Raw genomic sequence first — 27133 nt, forward strand, 5'->3', positions numbered from 1 at the left:
AACAGATTAGGATATTTGAGGATGATGTCTTTAAGACTAGATTTAGGACTAGATATGGGTATATTATGAGTTCTTGGTTTTACCATTTGGACTCACGAATGTATTGACAACTTTCTAGCAGATGATGAATGACTTATCTCGTCCATATTTCGGAAAGTTTATGATTGTCTTTTTAGATGATATCCTCATGTATAATAGGACCCTTGAGGAACATGCTTAGCATCTGAGAATTGTGTTAGATATTCTCAGAATTGAAGTCTTGTTTGCTAAAGAATTTCTTTAAACAAGAGTTGATGTACCTTGGACATGTTATTACTATTGTGAATGGCCAATCCTAAAGAACATTACCCAAGTCGAATCCTTTTTAGGATTTATCAAGATTGCATTGCCTCTTTCGAATCTTTCAAAAGGGATGGAGACAGGCAAGTACAGCAAGTACAAGCCCATTGAGTAGACTGAGGAGTTGGATGGGTGCTTTAAGGAATTGAAACATTAAGCAACCACGGATTGTAGATCCAAGTAACCCACTTGTGGTTGAAACCGATGCCTGTGAGTATGCTATCACAGCTATGTTTTACCAAGATGGTAGGCCAGTTGCTTTTGAAAGTAACTGATGCTTACATAAAGTGCCCCACGAATGAGAAAGAGATTTTTGTTGTTATTCATGCTTTGAAAAAGTGGATACATTATCTTTATGGCTCTACTTTTGTGGTATTTGTGGATAATTCATCTCTGCAATACTTTTGCAATTCTCTAGAGTTGAGGGGGGAAAGGGTTGTTAGTTGAGCTTATGCATGAGTTTGATTTCGAGATTTGTTATCGGAAAGAATCTACCAATAAAGTGGTAGATACTTTGAGTAGAATTGGCTATGTGAATCAACTTTCATTTGTTGAAATTCAGTCTGACCTATTTGACTCTCTTAAGGGCTTGTGTATCGTGATGGATTCTTTGGTGGATTCTAGGATATTGTCCAGGCTGAGACGACCCCTATTTCTGTTAGTATAAGGGAGTATTCTATTCGGAATGGTTTATTCTTATGAAAGGGAAAGGTCTCTGTACCTGATGTTGATGATGCAAGGAGTCCCATCATGTTTGAGTGTCATGGCATGCCTTATGTTGGGCATCCGGGTGTGCTGAGGACTAACAAGAGATTTTGAACAATATATTTGAAATTACCAACAATGCCAAGTCAATAAAGTTGAGCACTTGAGATGTGGTAGCTTGTCGATGCCTTTGGAAATACCTTTAAAAAAAATAGAAAAGTATTTATTTGGATTTTGTGGTTGGATTACCACGGAATTTGAGGGGGAATAATGTCATTTGGGTGATTGTTGATTGACTCACCAAATTGCCTAAGTTCATCACATTGGAGATGCAATCCACACTTCTAGACAGAACCAGCTCACGTGGTGAGACTGGGTTTGAATCTTGGCAAGTTGAGGTTTCTACAAATTGGATAACCGGAGGTCACATAACACCTTAGTTAAGCGCACTTGCCCAGGAGCACAATTGGGATGGGTGACCTCCCAGGAAGTGCAAGGATCCATGTTTTCAACACATCCCTACAAAACAGAAAATCTCAATTGTACAGCTTGCTCTGTTGTTTATTGAGAAGTTGTTTAGCCTTTATGGCTTGCCAATGATCAAGATCCAAAGTCTACTAGACATTTCTGGAGTGAAGTATTCAAGAAATTGGATACTAAGTTGAGTATGAGTTCATTTGGCCATCCATGATATGTGAGGGCAAAAAGGACGAAAGGACCAGATGTGTGAGAGATCAGAGCAAATCAACACAGCATGAAATGGAAGAATGAGTATATGTATAATGGTGAATGTAATCCAGTACAAGAGGACCTCTGAGTGAGGCACAGATGAAGTGACTCTGAGTAGTAGACTGGCGATGAAGCAAGGACGAAGTCGGTGCAAGAGGCTCGATCGATGATGAAGGCTTGTGTTGAAGACAGCGGTGGCACTCCATGTGAAGTAGAGGTCAAAGGCTGCAAACGCAGGACAGCAGTAAACGCAGATGTGCTGCTGAAGACTGAGGGAGCACACTGGCTGTAGTGGTGTGGAGTACTGATGCTCGATGATGAAGCAAATTGAGTTGGAGCAAAGTGCTGGCTGCTGCTGAACACAGGTTGATGAAGAAGCACCATGCAGAGCAGGTACAGCAGGGGCAGTGCTAATGTATGATCAAGATGATTGTGTTGATGAAGGTTCAGCCGGGTGACTGCAGTGGTGTGATGCGTAGGTGGTAGAGAGCTGGCTGCCTGATGATCTGTGTGCTTGTGTTAATCGATATGATATATACCTAGATGAATCCAGGAACATGCCCAAATTCACCTTTTAGAAACGTGCATGTTATATACTCATGGTAGTCAACCCACAAGACTATATAACTATCAATTCCATTATGCATAGTATGGACTAGATACTACGACATCCCCACTAACGTCATCAGTACCCAATAGTGGGTGTAGAACTCTGTATCAAGATATTGTTGGTTGCCGGGCTGCTGCAGTACACTGCTGAACGGAGGTGGTAAAGCACTGATCATATATGTTGGTGAGGTTGATGGGAAGGAGGGGCAGATAAAAATTGTGCTGGCCCCCCAAACCGACCAGGTCAGCCAGCCTGGCCGACTTGATAAAGAGCCTTTGTACGCCTTTGTAACGCCATTAATTGGGGGTCTTCTGGGTTGTTATAGAGGGCCATTTTGGGCCTGGTTGTCGCACATGATAGACATTTCGAGTGTAAAGTATTCAAGAAATTGGATACTAAGTTGAGTTTGAGTTCATATGACCATCCTGAGTCTGAGGGGCACATAGAACGTGTAAATCAGACCATGGAAGATATGTTGCGTGCATATGTCTCTTTGAGACAGTCTAATTGGGAAGATTATCTTCTATTAGTAGAGTTTTCTTACAATAGTGCTAAACATTCTCCTACGAAGATGAGCCCTTTTATGCTCATGTATGGCTTTTCAGCCTAGAGCCCCATGGATGATTGGCTTAGAGAAAGTCTGACTTGGTGTTGCAATTGATTTCTTGAAACAAGAGCAAGACATGCTGCTGCAGTTTGCAAGAGAGAGCATATAAGAGTGCGCAAGATAGAGCGCAGTTTTATGCCAACCAAAAGTGATCAACTAGAGTCCTCAAAGAAGGTCAATGGGTTTACTTGAGAGACTCTCATGTAATGCATTTTATGATCTTGAAAAACATTACTGAGGTTGCTTATAGGTTGCATCTTCCGGATGGAGTACGTGTGCATCGTCTTTCATGTAAGTAGACTGAAAGAGGTGCTGGGTGCATGAGATAACTTAGTTTCTCACCACTACGTTCCCCACAAACCAGTGGCCATCAGTCTCTGTAAAGCAAGCATAGTGGAATGCAAAGAATCCACAAAAGGAGATGCATGAAGTTGAGGAGCACATGATGGCTGTCCAGATGGCAGAGGAGGTTGCATATAGCCCATATATTGGTGATATGGCTGTGAGTATTGAGAAAAAGCAAAGCAAAGATTAGGATCAATACCAAAACTTTCCATAGGAGCCGGATGTCCCAAATACTGAGATGGTACTTGAGGCGTCGAAGTCATGTGTAGTTGGTACTACATGGTAGTATGCTCACGAGGTCATACACAGATGACACCGTCGTGGGATGGATCCACATGTACCCCTAAAGTTGCTTGTTGTTCCACCGTGAAGTAGAGGATACAGAAATTTCAGCAAACAAGGAGTAATAAGCTTGTGAAGAGGATGTAGTAGGCATTTTCTCAGCTTAGGAAGGGAAAAAACACACTTTTCTGGCTCACACATGTGCGCATATGGGCAGACAGCAAGGCTAAATCTGGCTGCAAGCATGGGCGCACTACAGGACTTAAAGGCCATCCTTGAAAAAAGCAAGTATTTATGGTATTCTGAGTGTTTTTCTTTAAAAAGTGCTTGTATACTTGGCTTTTCTCTAAATTTGTGGGTAAAAAGCGCTAGTCTTCTGGATGTTTGTAGGCGCATGCTTTTTGAAGGAAACTTGCTTTTTTGGGGACATGCTTGAATCAGCTCCTTGTGTATAAAAGGCTGGTTGTTGGTGGTCCACCTTGTGAGCATCCTTGTCCTGCTCTACTGTACACGACACATGGTCAGGCATTCATACCCGTGTAACAAGCAGACACCGCTGTTCAGTAGCCAGAAAGCATGCCACAGCATGCTACAGTTCACAGCCTCTCATTTCAGTGCAATTACGCACGCAAAATCAGTGCCGATGTATGTCAATTTTACAATTTTGAGCTCAAGGATGAAAAGCCCCAAAATTAATGCACCCAATTTACTAATAGTTTTTAGCAATTTCTGTAATTTTAAAAGAAATTAACTAAGCAAACTGGTTACTGTTTACTGCTGGCACTAAGTTCGAGGAGAGGGGCGGCACACAACATAGGCCAGACAACATCAAATCTGGGCGTGTACAGTGGAGGGTGTCAAGTGGTGTATGGCGCAGGTACAGCCAGTGCAGAGCCGTACAAGCGGCGCAGGACAGATCTGGCGTCGACGATGGAAGCGGCGGCGGTGGCGCTGCCCACAGTGCCGATAGGCGTAGATTTGGCCGACGACTATGGGAGCGGCGGCGCAAGGCACATGATGACGACGGCGCAAGGCAGATCTGTAGATGGGCGACTTAGATCTGAGTGATGGCGGCGGCGGCGCACACAGAGGGCGGCGCAGATCCAAGCAGCGGCGGCGGTGGTGGGCAGCTGAGGGCGGCGGCAGGGCAACTGCGGGGCGGCTGAGGGTGTAACCCTAACCCTATTCTGAAACCCTAATGTAGCAAAACCCTAACCCTAACCAACTTTGATACCAATGTTGGGTATGAGGGAAGAAGCTTGCACACACACACACACACACACACACACCAAATGCAAGAGAGAGCAAAACCTGTGAAGCTCAAGAGTGCTGGAAAAGATGTACTCAATAATAATATGAAAGTACAATGTGAGTACATAAAGTAGCCTAGGGCAAAGTGCCCAGCACACATAAGTGTGTTCACACGAGGAAAAAACCTGTCCAGTCACACGGAAAAAGTGCCCGTGAAGAGTAAGCTGTGTTCACACCTGAACTAGCCGGGAGTGGTCATGACCAACACTTGATCTCCGGTAGGAGTACGAGGCACATAGCAAAAGGATGTAAAGGTGGGCAGATTTGCAGAGTTTGGAGCAGCTTGGACCTAAGCGTATGATACCATGAAGGAGATAGCACAGGCGGAAGCACAAACAGTAAACATATGAGAGAGTGCAAAGTAGAATGAGAGAGTTGGACAAGATCACCTTTTATAACAACAGTAAAGCTTTACAATGGCAATGGCCAGCAAACTGGATGTTGAACTATGTGCAAGGGAGTTGGATGAAGGACTGAATAATGGGGAACTCCTTATATAGTGCATGAGTGAGTTGGCCGACTGCCTCTAGAGCTGGCCGACTGCCTCTAAGGCTGGCCAACTGCTCACAGGATAAATAGGAGAAATACAATAAAATACCTAGATAAATGGTAAAGCCCCAGAACACTGAGATGCACAATTCTAACACCCCCTCTGCAACTCATAGTGTGCAAGAGTCAGAAGAAGATAAGTCGATGAAGATGCAACCATGGACCCTCTGTTGGGGTAAAGGCATTATGCCCACCCTTATAGTGTGTACAAGCCCATGTGTTTTATAGTACATAGTACACTTAGTACTTTTAATGTACTAAGTGCACTATGTGTACTAGAGCAAATATACATGTGTGATAGGGGAGTCACACACTCACACTTGATGGATTGACTTATCCCCACAACTCTCTCTCTCTCTCTCTCTCTCTCTCTCTCTCTCTCTTCTCCTCTGTGTATGTCTCCCACATGAAACCCTAATTCTCTCCCTTCAACTAGTATCAGAGCCACGGTTGTGTCCGTGTGTGTCCGGGTGTGCGGAGTTGTCTTCATCGCGAAGAAGAAGCTCGGCTATGGAGCCTTGAGCTTGGCACGAGCAGAGGAGAGCTTTACTAGGGCGGCCTGTTTCTGATTTGGGAGAGCTTGGTGTCGTGTTGGGCGCTGCAAGACAGTGAGAGGCGGCAGCAACAAATAGGCTGGCCACAAGGCGTAACAAAAACGTGAGCGCCGTTGTGGTGCAGGTGTACCAGGTCACCGTAAGCTGCAACGTGGCGCTGAATAGCAGCAACGTGGTGAGGCCGGAGCGAAGGCTGGTGACCCACCAGCGTGCCGTAAGCCTCTGGACCCGACGTCTTCTGCACCTGTGGAGGTCCTGTCGCCCACGAGGAGAGTTACGCACCAACGCCAACATTGCACGCATACGCCTGCTTTTACAGTAGTTTCAAACCTGGAGAAGAAGCGACCAGGCAAACGCAGGCAGGTGTGTGCTGGTTATCTTCTGCTGGGCGCATTCTGTGCGCCTAGTGGCCATCGCTACAACCACTCGCATCCAGCTGCACAGCTCGCAGCCATCCAGTGGCCTCATCGTGTCAACCTGGTCCTCTGCGCCAAGAGCTCCTCAGCTATCGCCCACCTGCAAAGCAACAGCTCCTTCACGAGTCATCAAATTTGACACCCCCCTTTTCTTGCAACAATATGACTCCTCCCTTTCTGCAACATTAATCAGAAATTTCAGAGGTATTTGCTTCAATTTTTTTTTGGGATTTGCAATTGAGCAGGTACAATTATCAATTGAGCAGGTACAGGTGCCAAATTGCTCAAATTTTGAGCAAATTTGGTAAAAATTGGGTGACATTGGTCACATTCCGGATCAATTTGCAGGAAATTGGATGTCAAAATTTGGGGCTTTTGATGTAATTGTGCCATTGGGCATTCATACATGCTGTATGATGTGAGAAATCTCACATTCGGGCCAAAATTGTAGGAAATTGGAGTGCAGATCAAAGGGCTTTTGTGCCGATTGGGTTGATTTGCATGCAGGCACTGGCATTTGATGCTTTGGGCAATGTGTTGATGCCTGTCAAGCACTCAATGTGCCTGTAAATCAAGGGGCTTTTCAAGATTTTATGCTTGTTGAGCTTGGCAAAGCAACAGGCAAGACTTTTATGCCTTGAATCCTCAGAAATCCACTTGCAGTCAAGAGGGTTTTGCCCAAATTTCTGTTCGGGACTGTTGTATGCAGTGGTGGGGACTGTAAAAGTCTGATTTTCACTCATTTGGACAGCCAGGAGAGCATTTATTGCTGCTGTACTTGCTGGTACAGATTTGGTACAACTTTGTACAAGTTTTGGCATGGCTGTACATTGATTTGAGTGAGGAAAAGGCTCATTTTCAGCTGCTGTACCTGCCGGTACAGATTTGGTACATCATTGGTGAGCACTTAGTACTGTTGTACAGTACTTTGGAAGGGGAACAGAGCACATTTAAGGTGCTGTCCTAAATCTGCAGCAACCAGATTTTGGTGATTTTATCACATACAGTGGGAGTAGAGTTGCATTCGTGCTTCCGCAGTGGAAGATAAACTTTGGGAGAACAACTGTGAGCACTTTGTGTGCTGTGGTGCAGTGTTTGCACATCTTGCAGGGAGTCAGGCATTGACTGTGTAAAAGGTTGCATATTGCTATGGCAACCACAGGTGAGAGTTCTTCATTGCTTCACATCAAGAAGCTTGAAGGCTCACATAATTATGACATTTGGCAAACCCAGTGCTATAATGTGTGGAAGACCAACTCTGTTGGAAAGTCCAATGCAATGAATGCACGTGGGAGATCCCAGCAAAGGGGTAAAAGCCAAGAACGGGGAAGGAGCAAGTCCCGCTCCAAAAAGGACTTGGAATGCCATTATTGTGGCAAGAAGGGACATATCAAAAAGCAATGCTACAAATGGAAGAATGATCAAAAGGAAAAGGGCAAAGACAAAGATGAAGCCAAAGATGCTAAGCCATGCAGGTGACAGTGAGGATGAGGTCCTATTCACGTCTTCACTTGATGCCCATTCACTTCTTGCAGGAGATGGTCATGGTATGCACTCATGGATCATTGATTCAGGTGCCTCCTTTCATGTCACAGGTTGCAGAGACTTGTTTGTCAGGTATACAAATGGCAATGAAGGAGTAGATTATTTGGGTGACAACCATGCATGCAAGATTCTTGGCAGAGGTGATGTGAGGCTTGTGTTTTCAGATGGCTCACAGCTTATGCTCCATGATGTCAGGCATGTGCCTGAGATCAAGAAGAACCTGCTTTCTACTGGACAGCTTAATGATGCTGATTATGTTACCACATTTGGTCGTGGAAAGTGGAAGATTAGTAAGGGCTCACTGGTTGTTGCCAGAGGCTCTAAGGTGGACACTCTTTACTTCATGCATGCTGGTGTTTGTCACCATGCTAATGTAAATGCAACTGAGCTGCCGGAAATCTCTATGTGGCATAGCCGGTTGGGACACATGAGTGTCAAGGGAATGGAGCAATTGTCTCGTTTTGGTTACTTGCCTTCTGTAAAGTTCTCAAGTTTTCAGTTTTGTGAGCATTGTATATATGGCAGGCAACTCCAGTGCCCCCACAAGAAAGCTCTTGGACAGAAAGATGCTCAGTTAGAGCTTGTGCATACAGATGTATGTGAGATGCCTCAGCTTTCTTTGGGAGGGGCAAAATATTTTGTGTCCTTTATTGATGATGCCACACGCAAGGTGTGGGTTTATCCTCTTCGTTTGAAGAGTGATACATTCTCAATGTTTGAGAAGTTTGTTGCTCTTGTTGAGAATCAAACTGGCAAAACACTGAAGGCTTTGCGTTCCGACAATGGTGGAGAGTATATGTCCAAACAGTTTCAGGACTTCTGTGATGCTAAAGGCATCAAAAGGGGGCTCTCTACTCCTTATGATCCTCCACAAAACGGGACAGCAGAGAGGATGAACAGGACCATTCAGGAGAAGGTCCGTTCTATGTTGTCACATGCTGCGTTACCTCATGGTTTTTGGGCTGAAGCTGTTATGACAGCCGTTCATCTTATAAACAGGTCACCTAACACGAGGCTTGGTGGGAAAGTGCCAGAAGAAGTATGGACACGGAAGCCTCCGTCCTACAAGCACTTGAGAGTGTTTGGTTGCGTTGCGTACGTGCACATACGCAGGGAAATGCGCACCAAACTTGATCCTAAGTCTCACAAATGCATATTCCTAGGATATGGTGACACAGGTGAAATGGGGTATAGACTTTGGGATCCAGTGAATAGAAAGATTATACGCAGCAATGATGTCATTTTTGATGAAACATGCATGTATAAGGAGCCTACAAGGCAACAGGAGCCTGGCAGAGTCATTTTTGATGATGATGGACATCATGGACAACAACCAAGGGCTGTAAATCAGCCATTACAGCAGCCCTGAAATGGTGCTGAAAATGGTCCAAATGGACAGCCAGAGATGGCAGAAGATATCCCTATGGATATTCCACAGTTAGAGGAGATACCGGGCATGATATTTCAACCTTATGGCATGGAACAAGAGCCACCAATAGGTGATATGCAGGCTGGACAGCAACCTGCAAATGATGGTCATTGGGTACGGAGGTCCACAAGACCCTCCAGAGCCCTTGACAGGTTTGTTCCACGGGCTGACTACTTGATGCTTACTGACTGTGGGGAGCCCTCATGTTATAAGGAGGCTTTACAGAGGGCAGACAAGGCTCTTTGGGAGCGTGCTATGAAGTCAGAGATGGATTCACTGTACAAAAATGGAACATGGAAGTTAGTGCATTTGCCTACAGGCAAGAACGTTTTGCCTTGCAACTGGGTTTACAGGCTCAAAGTTGCACCTGATGCAAAGCCAAGATACAAAGCCAGGTTAGTGGCTAAGGGCTTCAAGCAGGAATATGGTGTGGACTTTGATGAGATCTTCTCTCCAGTGGTCAAAATGACCACACTCAGAGCTGTATTAGCTTTGGTTGCTCATGATGATCTGGATTTGACTCAGATGGATGTGAAGACTGCTTTTCTTCACGGTGATCTCCATGAGGAGATATATATGCAACAGCCAGAAGGTTATGCAGTGAATGGAAAGGAGAAGCTTGTATGCAAGCTGAAAAAGAGTCTTTATGGGCTCAAACAGGCACCAAGGGAATGGTATCATAAATTTGATACATTCATGAAATCCTAGGATTTCAGGAGGAGTGACATAGATCACTGCTTATACACCAAGAAAGCTTTGGATGGCAGTCTATTGATCCTCATCTTGTATGTTGATGATATGTTGATTGCCGGGAAATCTCGTAAAGAGATGGATGCCTTGAAGAAGAGGCTGCATCAGACCTTTGATATGAAGGATTTGGGTGATGCAAATCACATTTTGGGTATGCGGATACTTCGGGACAGAAATCAGCATGTGTTGTATTTGTCTCAGAAGGAATACATTGGCAAAGTTTTGCAAAGGTTCAATATAGACGGGGGGAAGAAAACTAGTAGTCCTTTGCCTCCATATGTGAAACTCAGTGCTATGGACAGCCCATAGTCGGATAGTGACAGGGATGATATGGCCAAGATTCCGTATGCTTCAGCTTGTGGCAGTCTCATGTATGCCATGGTTGCTACTAGGCCGGACATTGCATTTGCAGTGGGAGTGGTTTCTAGATACATGGCCAAACCTGGCAAGAAGCATTGGGAAGCAGTGAAAGGTGTCATGAGATACCTGAAGGGCACACAGGATATGTGCATATGCTTTGGCAAACAGGATGCATTAGTGCATGGTTACGCGGATTCGGATTATGCCGGTCATCCAGATAACCGGAAGTCTACTACCGGTTATGTGTTTACATTCACAGGAGGTGCTGTGTCATGGATATCCAGGATGCAGAAGTGCACTGCCTTATCTACTACAGAGGTCGAGTATATTGCAGCCACAGAGTCTTGCAAGGAGGCATTATGGCTATCTCGGTTAGTGGTTGATTTGGGTTATACATGGGATATTCCATTGTTGCATTGTGACAATCAGAGTGCTATCCAGTTGGCAGAGAACCCTGTCTTTCATGCAAAGACAAAGCATGTGGATGTGAAGTATCACTTCATCAGAGAGGTGATAGAGAACAAGCAAATTCAGCTTGTTAAGATTCATACGGATGACAACCCGGCTGATCTGTTGACAAAGAGTTTGCCTCCAGAGCGATTTGCTCATTGCAGACACTTGATGGGCATTGGATGAGGCCAGTTTCAGCCTTGATATGGCCTTGTATATTATTATGTACATGCTGATTTTTTTCTTTTCCTTCATTTAAGGGCACTTTGCCTTTAAGTGGGAGGTTGTTGGGGTAAAGGCATTATGCCCACCCTTATAGTGTGTACAAGCCCATGTGTTTTATAGTACATAGTGCACTATGTGTACTAGAGCAAATATACATGTGTGATAGGGGAGTCACACACTCACACTTGATGAGTTGACTTGTCCCCACAACTCTCTCTCTCTCTCTCTCTCTCTCTCTCTCTCTCTCTCTCTCTCTCTCTCTCTTCTTCTCTGTGTATGTCTCCCACATGAAACCCTAATTCTCTCCCTTCACCCTCCAGCATCGTGAATACTGGAATCACCTGAGAGAGAGCACCCGCCAACCTATTTCCTCGAAACAGGATGCTGCCACGAACAGCAAGGAACTTTGCTTGGCCACGAATTCCTACACAAGTGTGCAGTGAACTCCAAAAATAGATGATGAGCTGCTGAACATACCGCGCTCATAATCCCCAACAGTAGACAGAACACATCACGTCCCAAAAGCCTCAAACAATGAAAACTTAGAACAAATCCAGTTCATAATCTCTGCTGTACCAAAGATAACCATGTCTTGCCAGATGTCTAATGCTTGGAACTCCGAATCACGGTCCCCATGCACGAGTAGGTGGAGCTGTAATCAGCCCCCTCTTCCGCCCACAAGCCTCTTCTGGCTGGAAGCACATGGGGGGAAACTACATATGTACTAGAGAAGCACACCAAATGGGGTCTCCTAAGCCAGGAGCGCCCTGGGAGCCCTAGAAGTGATACTAGAATCTGTTTCACTATCATGTGTCGTGTCTTTGCCTTTTCTCTGAGATGAAGCCTTGCCCTTGGTCTTGTCCTTCTTCTTGGACAAATAATCCTTGGACAGATGTCCTCTCTTCCCGCAAGAGAAGCAGCGACTCCGACCTTTTTTTTGAACTGAGGAAAGTGCGTGGTCAGAACTGTTGACTGACAGCTTCAACTTACCCTGTGAGATGAGAACGGACTCCTCCTCCAAAAGTAGGGAGCTAAGATCATCAAAATCCAACTGATGGATGTGACCTGGCACCGCAAAGATCAAGAAATAACATCATAGTCCGGAGGAAGCTTGGTGAGGATAAGAATAGGGAGGATAAGAGTAGCCAGCTGAGAAGAGGACAAAGCAGCACCCATAGCCAATAAACTGGCATGGATAACCTTGGCCTTCATGAGAAAAGACTGCATGGAATTGCCTTCAAGAAATAACAAACCATAGAGCTGCCCCTGCAAGGTAACTGCCCTCATCAATGAATCTCGTGCAAAGAGATCCTCCAACTTTGACCATACCTGATGAGCACTGGTGAGAGTTTGCATTGCCGGTGAGACCTCCTCAATGATGGTCTGCACAAGCACAGAATGTGCCTTTGACTCCCCATTCTCCCAGTCTTGTGATTCCACAGCAAATTCATCCTCCTGATCCTGAGTCCACCTCCTAGAGTTTTGAGGACGCTCGGGCTTCCTTTCAATGCCCTGAACAATGTCCCACAAACGCTTGTGGATGAACCAGATCCGCATCTGAAGCTTCCAATGAGCATAGTTGGGTCCTTTCAACTTGTCATCTTTGTTCGTACAAGGGGCAGCCATATCCACAGGAGCAAAGAACAAATCTCAGCTCTAAACACTTCTCTCAAGTGCTTTCCAACGAAGCGAGGCACCAGGAACAATCAGCCCCTTCTCAAACAGTGGAGAGAAAGAGGCAAGACAGCAGCAAAACAGTCCAAGATCCACCGGGAACCTCCTACCGGAAGGGCAGGGACTCATGGAGGGAGAAGACAATGTAGGGCCACTTGTCTGGTAGCACCAAATGCAAAGACCTCACCAAAAAACAGATGCCGGTGCAGAAAACACAGCCACAACTCCACCTTTTACCTCTATAGAAGAAAACGCAGCCACCAAAACTGGCCTGCAGCAAACAGCCGGCTGGCTGGACCTGAAAACGCAGCACTGTTGGGGAAACGCAGCCACTGTTGTCATATATCTGCAGTCGGGAGAGATGTGGAGAGAAACACACAGCAAAAGGAGGGAAAGGTGGGCAGATTTGCAGAGTTCGGAGCAGCCTAGACCTAAGCGTATGATACCATGAAGGAGATAGCACAGGCAGAAGCATAAACAATAACATATGAGAGAGTGCAAAGTAGAATGACAGAGTTGGACAAAAGCTTTACAATGGCAATGGCTAGCAACTGGATGTTGAACTATGTTCAAGGGAGTTGGATGGAGGAGTGAATAATGGGGAACTCCTTATATAGTGCATGAGTGAGCTGGCCGACTGCCTCTAGGGCTGGCTGACTGCTCACAGGACAAATAAATAGGAGAAATACAATAAAATACCCAGATAAATGGTAAAGCCCTAGAACACTGAGATGCACAATTCTAACACCTACTTGCAACCTTTACGCTATAAATACAAGAAGAGGATTCCATGGCTTCTACACCGATTGTCGTCTCTTCATCCATTCCTCAACTTCCCCACGAATCCATCTTAGATGGAACCAATTATCTTGATTGGGCACTACAGATGAAGACTCTCCTTCAATATCATCAGCTATGGGGTATTGTTTCAAGTACTAATGCCTCTCCCGATGCTACTTCTCCTCGGGCAGAGATTGATGCCTGGGCTGACAAAGATGCAAGGGCTCATGCCTTAATCTTCTTCAACATAAAACCCTCTTTTTCTCGTCAATTTGACGACAATGATGTGGAAACTGCAGAAGAATTGTGGGATACCATTCAGAGGAGGTATCACCATGAGAACTCTGCTCAGGAGGCAGCCTTGGAGAATTAGCTCTCCAACCTAAAGATCGTTGATGATGTTAACATCATGGATTCTGTTACGGAATTCATAACCATTCAGAAGCAGTTGGTCTCTTTCGGGAGCAAAGCTACCGATGTGGACTTTGTCAATCGACTCCTCGCCAAATTGCTCGAGACTTTCTCTGCTTTTTGTGATACTATATCACTTCTACTCATCATCTACAAACCATTGTTGGCATGCTTTAGGGTAGAGCTATGAGAAAGAAGACCAGACACAGTACTTCCGAGACCCTTCTTCACGCTAAGGGAAAAAGAAAATGGCAGTCCAAGGTTTCCACAAGCAACAAAGATGACCACAAATCTGCCAACAATCCCTCTCATAAAGAGCTTACTTGTCATAACTGTGGTCTCAAAGGTCACATTTAGCCTAATTGTCGCAAGATGAAGAGAGAAGGTGGTTCTGCAACCTTTACGCTATAAATACAAGAAGAGGATTCCATGGCTTCTACACCGACTGTCATCTCTTCATCCATTCCTCAACTTCCCCACGAATCCATCTTAGATGGAACCAATTATCTTGATTGGGCACTACAGATGAAGACTCTCCTTCAATATCATCAGCTATGGGGTATTGTTTCTAGTACTAATGCCTCTCCCGATGCTACTTCTCCTCGGGCAGAGATTGATGCGTGGGCTGACAAAGATGCAAGGGCTCATGCCTTAATCTGCTTCAACATAAAACCCTCTTTTTCTCGTCAATTTGACGACAATGATGTGGAAACTGCAGAAGAATTGTGGGATACCATTCAGAGGAGGTATCACCATGAGAACTCTACTCAGGAGGCAGCCTTGGAGAATTAGCTCTCCAACCTAAAGATCGTTGATGATGTTAACATCATGGATTCTATTACGGAGTTCATAACCATTCAGAAGTAGTTGGTCTCTTTCGGGAGCAAAGCTACCGACGTGGACTTTGTCAATCGACTCCTCGCCAAATTGCCCGAGACTTTCTCTGCTTTTTGTGATACTATATCACTTCTACTCATCATCTACAAACCAGAAAGAAGACCAGACACAGTACTTCCGAGACCCTTCTTCACGCTAAGGGAAAAAGAAAATGGCAGTCCAAGGTTTCCACAAGCAACAAAGATGACCACAAATCTGCCAACAATCCCTCTCATAAAGAGCTTACTTGTCACATTTAGCCTAATTGTCGCAAGAAGAAGAGAGAAGGTGGTTCTCCTAAGAAACCCCCCAATCAAACCTCTTCATCCACCAACCAAACTCAAAAATCCTCTTCCACCAAGGAGACTATCTTCATCAGTATTGAGGAGCTTCCCTCTAACTCTCCTATTCCTTCCACCTCACGTCTTACGGATTGGGTGGTTGATAGTGGGTGTACTACTCACATGACTCCTAATAGGACATTCTTCAAGGCATTCATCCCAGCTCTTCGACAATGTCCATTGGTGATGCTTCCAACTTGGAGGCATCTTCGGTTGGTAACGTGTGACATAACTCTTCCCCGGGCTAGCCTTCTTCCATTCGGGATGCCCCTCATGCTCCCAAGCTCTCCAGCAATCTCCTCTACGTTTTTCAGATCGCAGAGAAAGGATATGGTGTCTACTTTGACAGTTTCGTCCTTGAGATCATCGACACCAGCATCTTGCAGATTGTTGCCACAAGTACCCAGGAAGGTGGTCTTTATCGGTTGAAGGACTTTGGAGGCTCTTTGACTAAGTCCCAATCTCATCTGTTGTAACTTCTTCACAGCTATCATGCCTTGGTACCTCATGTGGATACAGATTTGTGGCATGCTCGCTACGGGCATCTGAATTATACTTCTCTACACCTGTTGTCTTCGCAACAGATGGTCGAGGGTCTTCCACCACTGAAACCCTCCCACTTCACTTGTGTTGGCTTGTCTTCATGGCAAGCAATACCGAGATGCCTTTCCTCACGAGGCTACTCATTGGGCTTCTCATATTCTGGAGCTCATTCATATGGACCTCTATGGCCCCATGCGGACTACTACCCAAGGAGAAGCCAAGTACTTAATGCTTATTATTGATGATTACTCACGCAAAGTTTAGGTTTATCTCTTGGCAGAAAAATCTCAAGTTTTCTCCCGCTTCCAAGAGTGGGTGACTTTGATCGCGACTGCGACCACACAAAAGGTTCGACAAGTCCATTCCGACAATTGAGGAGAGTTCATCTCCAAAGCCTTCCATAATTTTTGCTCACACAAAGGTATAAGCCGTCAATTTTCCACACCTCACACTCCTCAGCAGAATGGTGTGGTTGAATGCATGAACAGGACTATTCAGGAGATGGCTCGTACCATGCTTTATTCTTCTGATCTTCCTCTCTCTTTCTGGGGAGAATATGTAAGCACTGTTGTTTACATCATCAACTGTACTCCTACAAAGGCGGTTTCTCATATGACTCCAGAGGAGGCTTTTACTGGACACAAACCTTCCCTCTCTCATTTCAAGGTTTTTGGTTGTGATGCCTATGTTCATATCCCTAATTCTAAAAGATCAATTTGGATCCCAAGTCCAAATTCCTTGGATATAGCTCTCATTCCAAAGCTTATGGATTATGGGATCCAGAGTCGCGATCCTTGGTGATTTCTCGCAATGTTCATGTTGAACCCTCATCAGATGATTCACGCTCTCAACCCGAGCTTACCATTGAGGTCCCTCCTCCTTCCTCAGCCAATGCAACTCCACCATCAACTTCTTTACCCCCTGCCTCTCCACCCCCTCCTTCCCCGGCTTCTCCTCCTCCTATTGCTCCTGTGCAACGAAGGATTGCCCCCAAGATTCCACGATGGCTCGAAACCACTGTTTGCGATTCTCATCTCTCCGATATGTAACTTCATCACCTTGCTGATTCTTGAGCACAATCTTTGACATGGATAGCAACTTCGTCATTCTTGTACCTCGCCCTGTTGAGTACAGTGATACAGTCATATGAACCTAATACACCTAAAGAGGCTCTCGCTCTTCTTGAGTGGCGGGCAGCCATGGAGGCTGAGATTGATTCCATTGTGAGGAACCTCTGCATCGACAGGTCATTGGGGTCAAGTGGGTCTTTAAGACCAAGTTTCATGTTGATGGATCTCTAGACAAACACAAAGCCCGATTGGTTGCAAGGAGGTACTCTCAAATTGAGGGTGTGGATTATGAGGAAACCTTTGCTCCTACAGCCAGATACACCACCATCCAAACAGTTTTTGCTCTTTCTGCTCATGAGCACTGGCCGGTTCACCAAATGGAAGTCAAGTGTGCCTTTCTTAATGGTGGCTTAAATGAGGAGATGTATGTTGAACAACCTCAAGGTTGTCAAGTTCCCGGACAAGAGGGTAAGGTGTACAGATTGCACAAAGCCCTTCATGGTTTGAAACAGGCACCCAACGCGTGGTATGATAAGATTGATGCATTCTTTCTTTCCCTTGGATTCCAGAGATGCTTTGCATACAGCAATCTCTGTCTTTGTTCAGGATGCTTTGCACTGCTTGATTGTCTTATATGTTGATGATTTATTGATGTTTCTAGCTCACATCTTGCCAAGATTGAACAGCTCCAGTCAGATTTAGCTCTCACCTTTGATGACTGATTTAGGACTTCTCCACTACTTTCTTGGGATGGAGGTCTATCAGTCTTCCGATGGAGTGTTTCTTAGCCAGTACTAGAGATATTTGAAGCAGCTCCTAGAGACATTTGAGATGACCGAGTGCCGTCCAATTTCTTGTCCGATGGATCCTAACTCCGAGCTCTCCCGTGATGATCCCTCTCTCCTCTTCGAGGACAATACAAAGTACTGGAGACTTTTTGGTTCTCTTATTTATTTGACTTACACCAAGCCCGACATTTCTTACGGTGTCAGTGTTCTCTATCAGTTTTCTTCCGCTCCTTGACGTTCTCATTGGCAGGCTGCCCTAAGGATTCTCCAATACTTATCCGGTACATTAGACTATGGTCTCTCTTTTAGAGGAGGCACTCAGCTTGTTGGATTGGATACTCTAATGCTGATTGGGTAGTGATCAAGATACTCGATGATCCACTTCTGGTTGTTGCTTTACTCTTGGTTCCTGTCTTATTTCCTGGAAATCCAAGAAGCAAAATACAGTTTCATTATCTTCTGCTGAGGCTGAGTACCGTGCTTATCTGGATACCTGTTGTGAGCTGTTATGGTTGTTCCAGATGTTGAGCAATCTTGATGTGCTCTCGGATTCTCCGATCCGTATTCTTACGGACAATCAAAATGCCTTGGCGTTGGCTCGAACTTCATTCTTCCATGGCAGGACCACACATATTGAGGTCCACTTTCACTTTGTTCTCGAGCTAGTCGCCGACGACACCATTACACTGAAGTAGTGTCCTTCTCAAGACAACATTGCTGATCTCTTCACCAAACCTTTTCCTCGAGATACTATTGATCAGCTCCTTACCCGTATGGAAGACGGACCCCTGTGCCGAAGCTAAGAGGAGGTGTTGGACATGTCATCTCCAACTCTCTTTCACTCCATTTTATCCCCTTATTTATCCAGATATTTATCTAATATTTTTAGGGATTTTTCCCATATTTCTAGGCATTTTTATCTGTCGTGGACATCTGTCCTCTAGTGCTACTGGCCAACTGCTCTACATGAGATGTATATAAGCATTGTGCCTTCCTAATTCATTCAATACATTCAATATTTCAGTTGCTAGCTCAAGTGTTGGATCTCTCTTGGCTGTCTACTCTCTTGTGTAATCTCTATTTGCTTCTGCTTCACATTCACATGTTCTCACAGTCCGGCCCTTCTTCAGCCATTGGCAATGGATTTGTTGACTACATAGCTGTAGCCTCCAGATTTGTTCCCTCTTCCTCTTGTCTTTGCCTGGCCCTCTAGATGATTCTTCAAAAATAGAGCTAGCCATTGTTTGCTTGGGCAGAGTCTCTATCAGGGCCCTTGTCTCTTTGATGGGTGCTTTTGCCACTTGCTAGCTTCTTGCAGAGTGAGCTCTGTTTCCAGTTGTGGCTTCAAGGCATAGTATACAGCCTTACATCTTGCAGTCTGGGTCTCATTGTAGAAATAGGTGGCGTTGGCTGATTCTGTGAGATTCAGATGGTGCAAGGCTTCCTCAAAGGGAAAGCCTTGACATGGTGGAAAGACCTGTAGAAACCCATTAAAACGTTTAAACCTAGGAAGGCTGTCCAAAACCAAAGCGACACCGATTCTCAAAAAGCTCTGGCAAAGAGACGTCGGACTCTTCAAGAGGGATGATGCTTAAACTACAACCAAAAGGGCCACACTTAGAAGCTTTTCCCTTAGGCAAAAAGTGGTGGCAAAGATGCGAATGTTACTAAAAGTCAAAAGGTTAATATTATAAAGGTACTTCTACTGCTACTTTCTCGATTGACCAAAGTACTTGCATTGATTGTAACTTTAGTTCGACAGTCTTCAGTCCTAATGATCTAATCCATATGTACGGGTCAATCATGGGGAAAACGCTGCTCACCTTATTTGACCTTGGTAGTACTCACAATTTCATTGATGCAAGATTGGTGCAGAAGTTGGGGATACAACGTAGCCAAGTGATCGTGTGTATTGGGTGAATTAGGCGGCGGGCCATGGACAAGTGTCCCAGCTACCAATTACTATATAGGTTTATACCGAGCGTCTAGATTTTTTGCTTATGAATCTAGATACAGTAAATCTAATATTGGGTAAAAAGTAGAATGGCCATACCATCTCCATTACATGTGATGGTGTCCATTTTTGTCTCAAGGGTAATTTAGTGATTCAACCCTCGAATCTTGAGACCGATCATGAATTGATAAGTATGTTTGTTGTGAGTATGTATGGACGGGAGTCTTGACCCCTTTCTGCTCAGGTGTGATCCGATGTACTCGATGTACGGTTGGGTGGTGAGATCAAGCCTACGGAACCTAATTTGGATCATTGATGCTTAGGTATAATGTTTAGGGCATCTTGGAGAAGGTTTGGTCGCGACAAACCCCTGACATGGGGCAAACGCCTACTTATATAGTGCTGAGATGAGGCAGTCAGCTCAGCCTACTGATTGGACCAGCTCGACTGTAGTCATGTAGGCGACCAGCCCCATATGCCCTTTATTGGGTTCCCACATTAGTCGGCCACCCTTGGGGGTTATATCCAATGCATGGGTGTCCACATTGGCTGACCACAGCCATTAGTAGATCCTATGGACTGTTCACACCTCGCCTGACCTGGAAACACTGACACACTCAACTGGGATGTCCAATGCCCAGACACCATGTACATCATGACATCTTGCATGTGGGTTACATAGACTGTCTGGGACTAGCACGAGTGGACTGTGCGAGACTTGCACAACATAACCTAACCAACCTGGCAGTACACAGGCAACTCGACCCTGGACAAGGGCTCAGAAAATGCACGTGACATAAAGTAAAGTATGATATACTGATGCTACATACACCTTGTGTAAAAAATTAAAACCATGACATCAGTATGGCGCCTCAAGAGAGGCTCTTGAGCCAAGTTTGGACTCATATCTCAACATTATTGACGCTTCTTGCCATTTGAACTGGCTTGGTACAAAGAGCACAAAAAAATGTAGTATTAACTGTATCCACTATCACAGGAAACACAGAAATTGTTTCAGTTTTGATCAATGCAGGTCTGTATCATCCAATAATTCCACGTTGCACACGTTCAAATGTGCAAAAGATTCTTTTAGCCTTGTCCATCAATCACATAACACGTCGTGAAACCTGTACACATCTAGCTTTGCCATGAAATTACCTGCAGATAATGAGCCCACAAAAATTTCAACAAAGCTCCAAACAGCAGCAATCATACTGTGCTTCGCTGCAGGATGATGCCCAACATTGACAATGGTCCTGGAGAGTTCATTACGATTAAATATAAGTTTGTAGTATGTACACAAAAAGAAAAACACAAAAAGGATCACTCACCTATAGAGAGAAATCGCCACCTTGTATAGCATAGCCAGTGTCAAATAGCATCCCAAAAAAAACTCATCAGAGTTATAAAATCAAAACATGTATGCTACACTAATCTCAGAAGCCATGCAACGCAGAACAGACACATGCATGTCCTAATCTCGAAAGCCATGCAATGCAGACAAAAAACACTGCAGCCTGCACAACAGAGAAGCATTTTTAAATCGCTCTTAATACGTGCTCAACAGAGCAGCATTTTTAGCTCGCTCTTAATGCTTTCTCAACACAAGATGGAACATAGTCAAGAGGCAGTCTATACCGCATCATTCAGAACAGACTCTCCAAAAACTAAGGCATAAAGGTTCACATCAGTCCCCAGTTCCTGAAATCAAAGCACCATAAACACATTTTTTAAGCGGGATGAACACAATGCTGAGAAATTTATGCCCCTAAAACTTATAGGAAGGTAGAAAGCATACTTGAAAAATTGCTAGAACAGTCACTGGATCTGTGGCAGAAACTATAGCCCCAAACAGTAAACTCTCTCGAAATGGTAACCTGTACATTAGAAACAGAAGTCCACCAAGATAACTGGCCAACAAGTATGGCCAGTCCACTTTCAGCATCTTTCTGAAGCTATGGCAAAGAAGCATTCAGAATCAAGACCACAAAAAACAGCACTTCTACTCACATACCCAATCGAGAACAATATGCATGGCGCATTGCATTGACTCAGACACGCAGTTTGAAACTCAATAAGAACTTACACGAGGATCCCTGTGACCATTGCAGCTATAAAGGTCCCAAGAATGGCAAATGTTATGATTGCACCAAAATTTGAAAAGAAAGGTTTCTGCATGAAAAATCGAGAGCAGGATTAAGCAAGCAAATAGGAAGCACGTGTGCATGTGCACTTCAAAAATGAAAACTCAGAAATTTTTATTTTGGAAAAGGGACCTTACAGGGTGTAGGCTGAACCCTGAGTAAGTGACTAGAAGTCAAGGCAACAAATTCAATAACAATGGTATGTACAAATATCAGAAGAAAACAATGAATGTAAAGCCACTCTCTCTGAAAAATGTTATTACCAAATCTTGTAGACTGCCTAACCAAAAGGATATAAAATGATTGGAGGTAACAGAAACAGGAGAAAGAACTCCTCCCGGAAATTGAACCATCTCCTGTAGACACACCATAAAACATCATTCAGAAAGTTCACTGAAGAAACCTAGAAGAAGCCAATCCATCAATACTGCTTCGAATAACAAAGCCATCAAATTTATTACTTGAAACTTTCTTCGGTGTTCGAAATGTTTGCTATACCACCAACAATCAGACCTGGAAAGACCCACAAGTTGAAAAGTCAGTCCTCTTCCCAGCAAAGCTTTACTTCCTGCTATATATACCTTTATAAGGTTGAAATATAAAACCCATTCCATAAGACTAAGATCACACAAGTGGTCACCTTCTGCCAACTTCAGCCACGCATTATCATAAGTCGCTACAAGTGCGTCACTAAATATTTGCCTCACCTCTCCTCCCTTCCCCCTACGCTTTTCCTTTGTCACCTACCCTGCTTCCAAGCCCTCCTTTGTGAACTTTAGCGATCGCCTTCATGTGAAACTGCCCCACATCTTTCCGCGAATCTCCAACAATAAGAGGTTGCAAACAAGGATGAGTAGAAGACAGATACTTCAGCACAGTGCAAACAAAGACACAAAGCATTAATTCATTTAAAGCTCAACATTGAGCTCCATGATTATTTTTTTTAGAAGAAAGCATAGACGATCCATGGTACTCGGATGTGTGCAAATGTCAAGGTTCAGTCACTGTAGCCACTAAATCACATCACTGAGCCTTCCCCTTGGTGCCAACCTGGCCGGAATTTCACCAAACTCTTCAAGTGTCAAGGTGCACTGATGAAGGCATCTATATATTCTCAGTTTTTTGAAACACCGAAACTGAGAATATATAGAAAAGAAAGAAAGAAAGTAATATTAACATCTATTAATGACCCAAAGAGTCTATGAGACCAATAGATGATACAAAGACTGCCATGGAAAGAAAAAACAACTGCCAGCAAATCTACTGTATACTGCTGAAATTGTTGTTTAAGACTGAGTTCTCCCAACCAAATCTACTGTGTGCTGCTGATTTTAATACAACTTGAATATTTCCAAAGAACCTTGATTGATCTGTAACAAACTGAACTGCTTACTGAGCTCAAAGAGACTGGCTGTGAACAGAATAAGAAAACCTCTCCCAATTGCTGAAATCTGATGTAATAGGAAGCACTCAACTGATCTACATTAGTTGATACAATCTGTGTTGAAATGAGGGCTGGATCAGCTACCCTTTGAGCTAGTTCTACTGCTCTTCAAGTTTAATCTTCTGACAAGGTTAATTTCTCGATGAAGCTAGCATGAAAATCTTGTGTAGCAAAATTCTTGAGAGAGAACTGACCTGCCAAGCTGAAGCTATGCAGACAATGAGGTTATTAAACAAAGCTTCTCATTTTCCAAAGTGCAGAAGTAGTCTAAAGAGGCCACTAAGAAAGGTCTCTACAAATCGTAGTTTGTGAAGCTTGCAAATGGACCTGGAACCAATTGACGTGGCTTACTTCTAGTTATGTGAAAAAGGACAACCTATACGACAAGTTTGTGCTAAACCGTTTTCACATCATGCTACTACTACTTGGAGTGCTGCTCCTTCTCAGCCTCAACACCGCGTAGAGTGTTATATCTGGACAACCCCAATCTCTAACAAGGCGAGCCCACTTACATCCCAACAATCCCGATCACTTGAACCTTCGCAACACCATCATGGTTCTTTGAGCCATCCCTTGGATCATTCAAGGCATAGAGATGAAGCAATGAACAGCCATAAAAAGCCAAGATTACGGGAGTTTTGTACTGAAGACAAGTCTGTCAAGTTTATAAGTTTTCTTTCCCAAGAATAGACCCTTCTATTAGTTAAAAGAAAACTGCCAAGAGGCGTTCTGTCTATGACAGTAATAGAACTGAAAAAAGAAGGGGGGGCTCCCTCCATGGTTGCCCGCTCTCGGAGGGAGGCTACATCAGAGGCCCTCAAACAGGTGGACTGTAATGCCAAATGACCATACCCTCCTTTCTAGTGAAGAAGGGTCCACTACTCCAGGTGTGGAAGAATGTTGCCCGCTTTCTCCACATGCCCTCTGAGTCCCTTGCCAAGCGCTCCAGGCATCCTTGCAAGGTGTGAATGAGATCAATCCATATAGCTCAAATGGTCTCCACGAGGGGGATGGAATCACCTGCGCTAGTCTCGCTGCAGCGCACTCGCCAGATGTGCCATGCGGCAAGGCTGCATATGAGCTAACAACGCTACATGTGCCAGTCTCAAAGGTCCATTGTCGGATGGGAGCCGTGGCCACTGTCGCCACTGAAATGCGGCCGTGTGAGAGCACAAGAGCTAGGCCTGCTCAGTCATCCTCATAGAAGAGTGTTGTGCCAGCCTCCGCCTGCTAGGCAACGGCCCCCCATGTGACGGTGCGGGCAATGGCAGTCTGAAATGAATAGGCAGAGTATGTGCCACCAAACCTGCTAGGCCTTTGGGCAATAGCGTCTGTCCCAAGCGAAGTGAGATTTGGCCCCAATAAGGTGGCCGAAGGGGACAGGAATGACAGGGTTCCAGGCGATGGGCTGGCACATTTGGTCCTCCTCAGTGGGCTGGGGGGATCCGGATCATTGCTGGGCGAAGGGCACACCAAGCTCAGAAAAGGTTGGCTGCAAATTTGTTAACGGAGGAGGTGCTGAACTCTCTTTGGGGAGCCCGCAGAAAAGAAGCATCGCACATTTGGAGTTCAGGTGCCACCTTGAAATGGAAGCCGAGAGGAGGTGCAGCTCAACAGAAATTCCTTCCAGGGCACAATCTCTGGCTGGAGACAGCGAACTATAAGCTTGCCCAGAAGGGCTCTGCTATGTACTGTAGGGTCGATGAGGTCTAGGCCTCCCTACTCAGATGGTTGTACAAGCACTACACATTGATGGTATAACAAAGTGTGTAAGGCCTTGGTCCACCGCACGGTTCAGTTTCATTGGTCTCAGCACACAGACTTCCATCACTCTCATAAGGAAGGAAAAGATCACAAGTGAGGAACATACTTGCCATCAATGTTTTTAAGCGTGGCCAGCCAATTCAGAGTTTATGTTACAAAGGCAAGAGAATGGTACCACCTTGCAAAGGACATCTTATGGATGTGAAAAGTATCTCGTTACAAGTTAAATCCCGCATGGATTTTGGAGGTTTAAGGATCTCTATGCTGCTGTGTTTCTCAAGGACAACACTTCGGACAAACGCGTCTAAGGAAAGCCAAGTATTTTTCCAGTAAATATTTGAATCAATATTTGCTTTTAACTTAGCTAAAAGTTTGTTCACCCTTTTTGAATAAAGTAGGTGATAAGCCTAACCCTTGTATGCCCATACAAGGAGTAGTGCACTGTTTGCCTTGAGTGCCTTCACGGAAACATTGATAATGGCTGAAAAGCGTAGTATTTATGGTTATCCTTGGAATTCTCTGGCTCTCTTTATTGGGATGTATTGGATTTATGGAGCACATGACAACTCATGGATTGACGATTTTCTATTGGTGATTGAAATGCTTGTTAAACTATTGGTGGCTGAAATGCCTATAAACCGTGTAGCAGAAATGTTTATGGAACACCAGGATATTGTTAGCATTCATCTCCTATCTGAACCATACTATACTCTAGGGAGTGAGAGCCTGTGATGTGGGTGTGCCCGCCCGCAGGAGTCGTCTCCCAGTTTTGGTAGGCGTGTAGACATGGGGGCTGTTTTTTATTTCTCTGGCCAGCCTGTAGGAGGCGGCGGCCATGGGGGCCCACCTAGATGCTCGCCGACCAGGTTATGCTGGTCGTGGGGCCCATGTTGAGGCTGTCGATCTGCTTTCACAGGGCCGACTGAAACCGGCCTCTGGTAGAAACCAAAGTGCGGTAGACTATAGCAGTCACCCTTCCACTTGTAGTCCAAATATTAAAACAAATTTAATTGGAACTAAAGTGCCCCAAAACTGAAATGAGAACGGCACCTGTTCGCCCCAAAGCTTCGCGCCCCTTTCGGTATTTCTTTATTCAAATTCAAAAAGATGTAAAGCTAAGTACAACAAAGCCAGCCAGGAGAATACACCTGTATGTCCAATCTGGTAGCCCACAAGACCTCTTAGCACAGAGGATTCACACACAGATCTGTGTCCCACAAAAGCAACACTCTGTGCTTCCCTCTGATCAGCCAAGACAATTCAGCCGGGCAGCCTCAAGCACACATCTGGCATATCCCATGAACATGGTTCCACAACTCAGGACAAACATACATCCACTGTCCAATCTCTGTTTCCACCCTTTCAATCTGCCATACCCCTCCTCTCACAAGGGGCCAGATAACACAACTCTGCAGCAGACATAAGCCAATGGAAAGAAAGAAAGATGGACAAGTTCAGAGCTTACCAAATTAGCACGTGATTCTGCACTCGTGAGGCCAATCGTACCAGTCTGTACTTTCCTCCTTGCAACCACTTGACTAATACACCAACTAAGCTCTGAGAAAGCTCTGCCTGCAACTGAAGATGCACCGACCACTATTGTTAAGGTCTGAACAGAACTCAAACCAGCTGTACCTGTCCGTACAGGTTAGTAAATCACCACTGTACCTGTCCGTACAGTCTCTCTGTAGCCGCCTGTACCGTACATATCTGTACCTGCACAGCAGCCGCCTGCTGTCTGTTCCTGCCAGCACAGCCTGAACTCAACGCCGCCTGCACCTGTTCTGTCCGTACAACTGTACCTGCAGTCGTACAGCTGCCACGTGGACTGTACCTGCCTGCGCCGCCTGAATCTGCAACTGACAGCCGCTTGCAACAGCCACCGCCAGTACTTGCTGTACGGTACCCTGTCAACGCCACCTGTACCTACAATCGTACACTTGTACCTGCAGTCGTACAGCTCTGTACGGCCTGTTTTTCTCACACACACAGTAGCAACCAGTCCAGTCGACTCTTCCTCTTCTCCACGCAGGTTTCTTGCACGTATTCCCAAAAGCAAGAGAGGGAGAGATGAGAGAGGCGTGTAACTCCAAAAGTGGAGTTGCCTCTCTCTCTAAAATTATCCTAGGCCCCCAACT

At 44.9% G+C, this 27133-nt stretch overlaps 1 protein-coding gene across 3 annotated transcripts in view; it reads right to left on the reverse strand.

Moving 5' to 3' along the window:
- The window catches only part of LOC147614041 (sodium/hydrogen exchanger 6-like), a 96069-nt gene that overhangs the window by 36326 nt on the left and 32610 nt on the right, over window positions 1-27133 (reverse strand). For 2 of the 3 annotated variants that reach the window (XM_086780582.1, XM_086780581.1), the window contains exons 4-11: window positions 22249-22300; window positions 22084-22143; window positions 21925-21949; window positions 21730-21815; window positions 21442-21553; window positions 21282-21344; window positions 20975-20994; window positions 20802-20899 (exon numbers count right to left, since the gene is read on the reverse strand). In XM_086780582.1, coding sequence (XP_086636708.1) covers window positions 20802-20899; window positions 20975-20994; window positions 21282-21344; window positions 21442-21553; window positions 21730-21815; window positions 21925-21949; window positions 22084-22143; window positions 22249-22300 — 516 coding nt within the window. The remainder of the gene's footprint in view (window positions 1-20801; window positions 20900-20974; window positions 20995-21281; window positions 21345-21441; window positions 21554-21729; window positions 21816-21924; window positions 21950-22083; window positions 22144-22248; window positions 22301-27133) is intronic. The other variant, XM_086780583.1, reaches the window with a different exon arrangement.

This window comes from Cibotium barometz, chromosome 42 (genome assembly GCF_041138505.1).
Source record: "Cibotium barometz isolate CiBa-2024 chromosome 42, ASM4113850v1, whole genome shotgun sequence".
Lineage (NCBI taxonomy): Eukaryota > Viridiplantae > Streptophyta > Polypodiopsida > Cyatheales > Cibotiaceae > Cibotium > Cibotium barometz.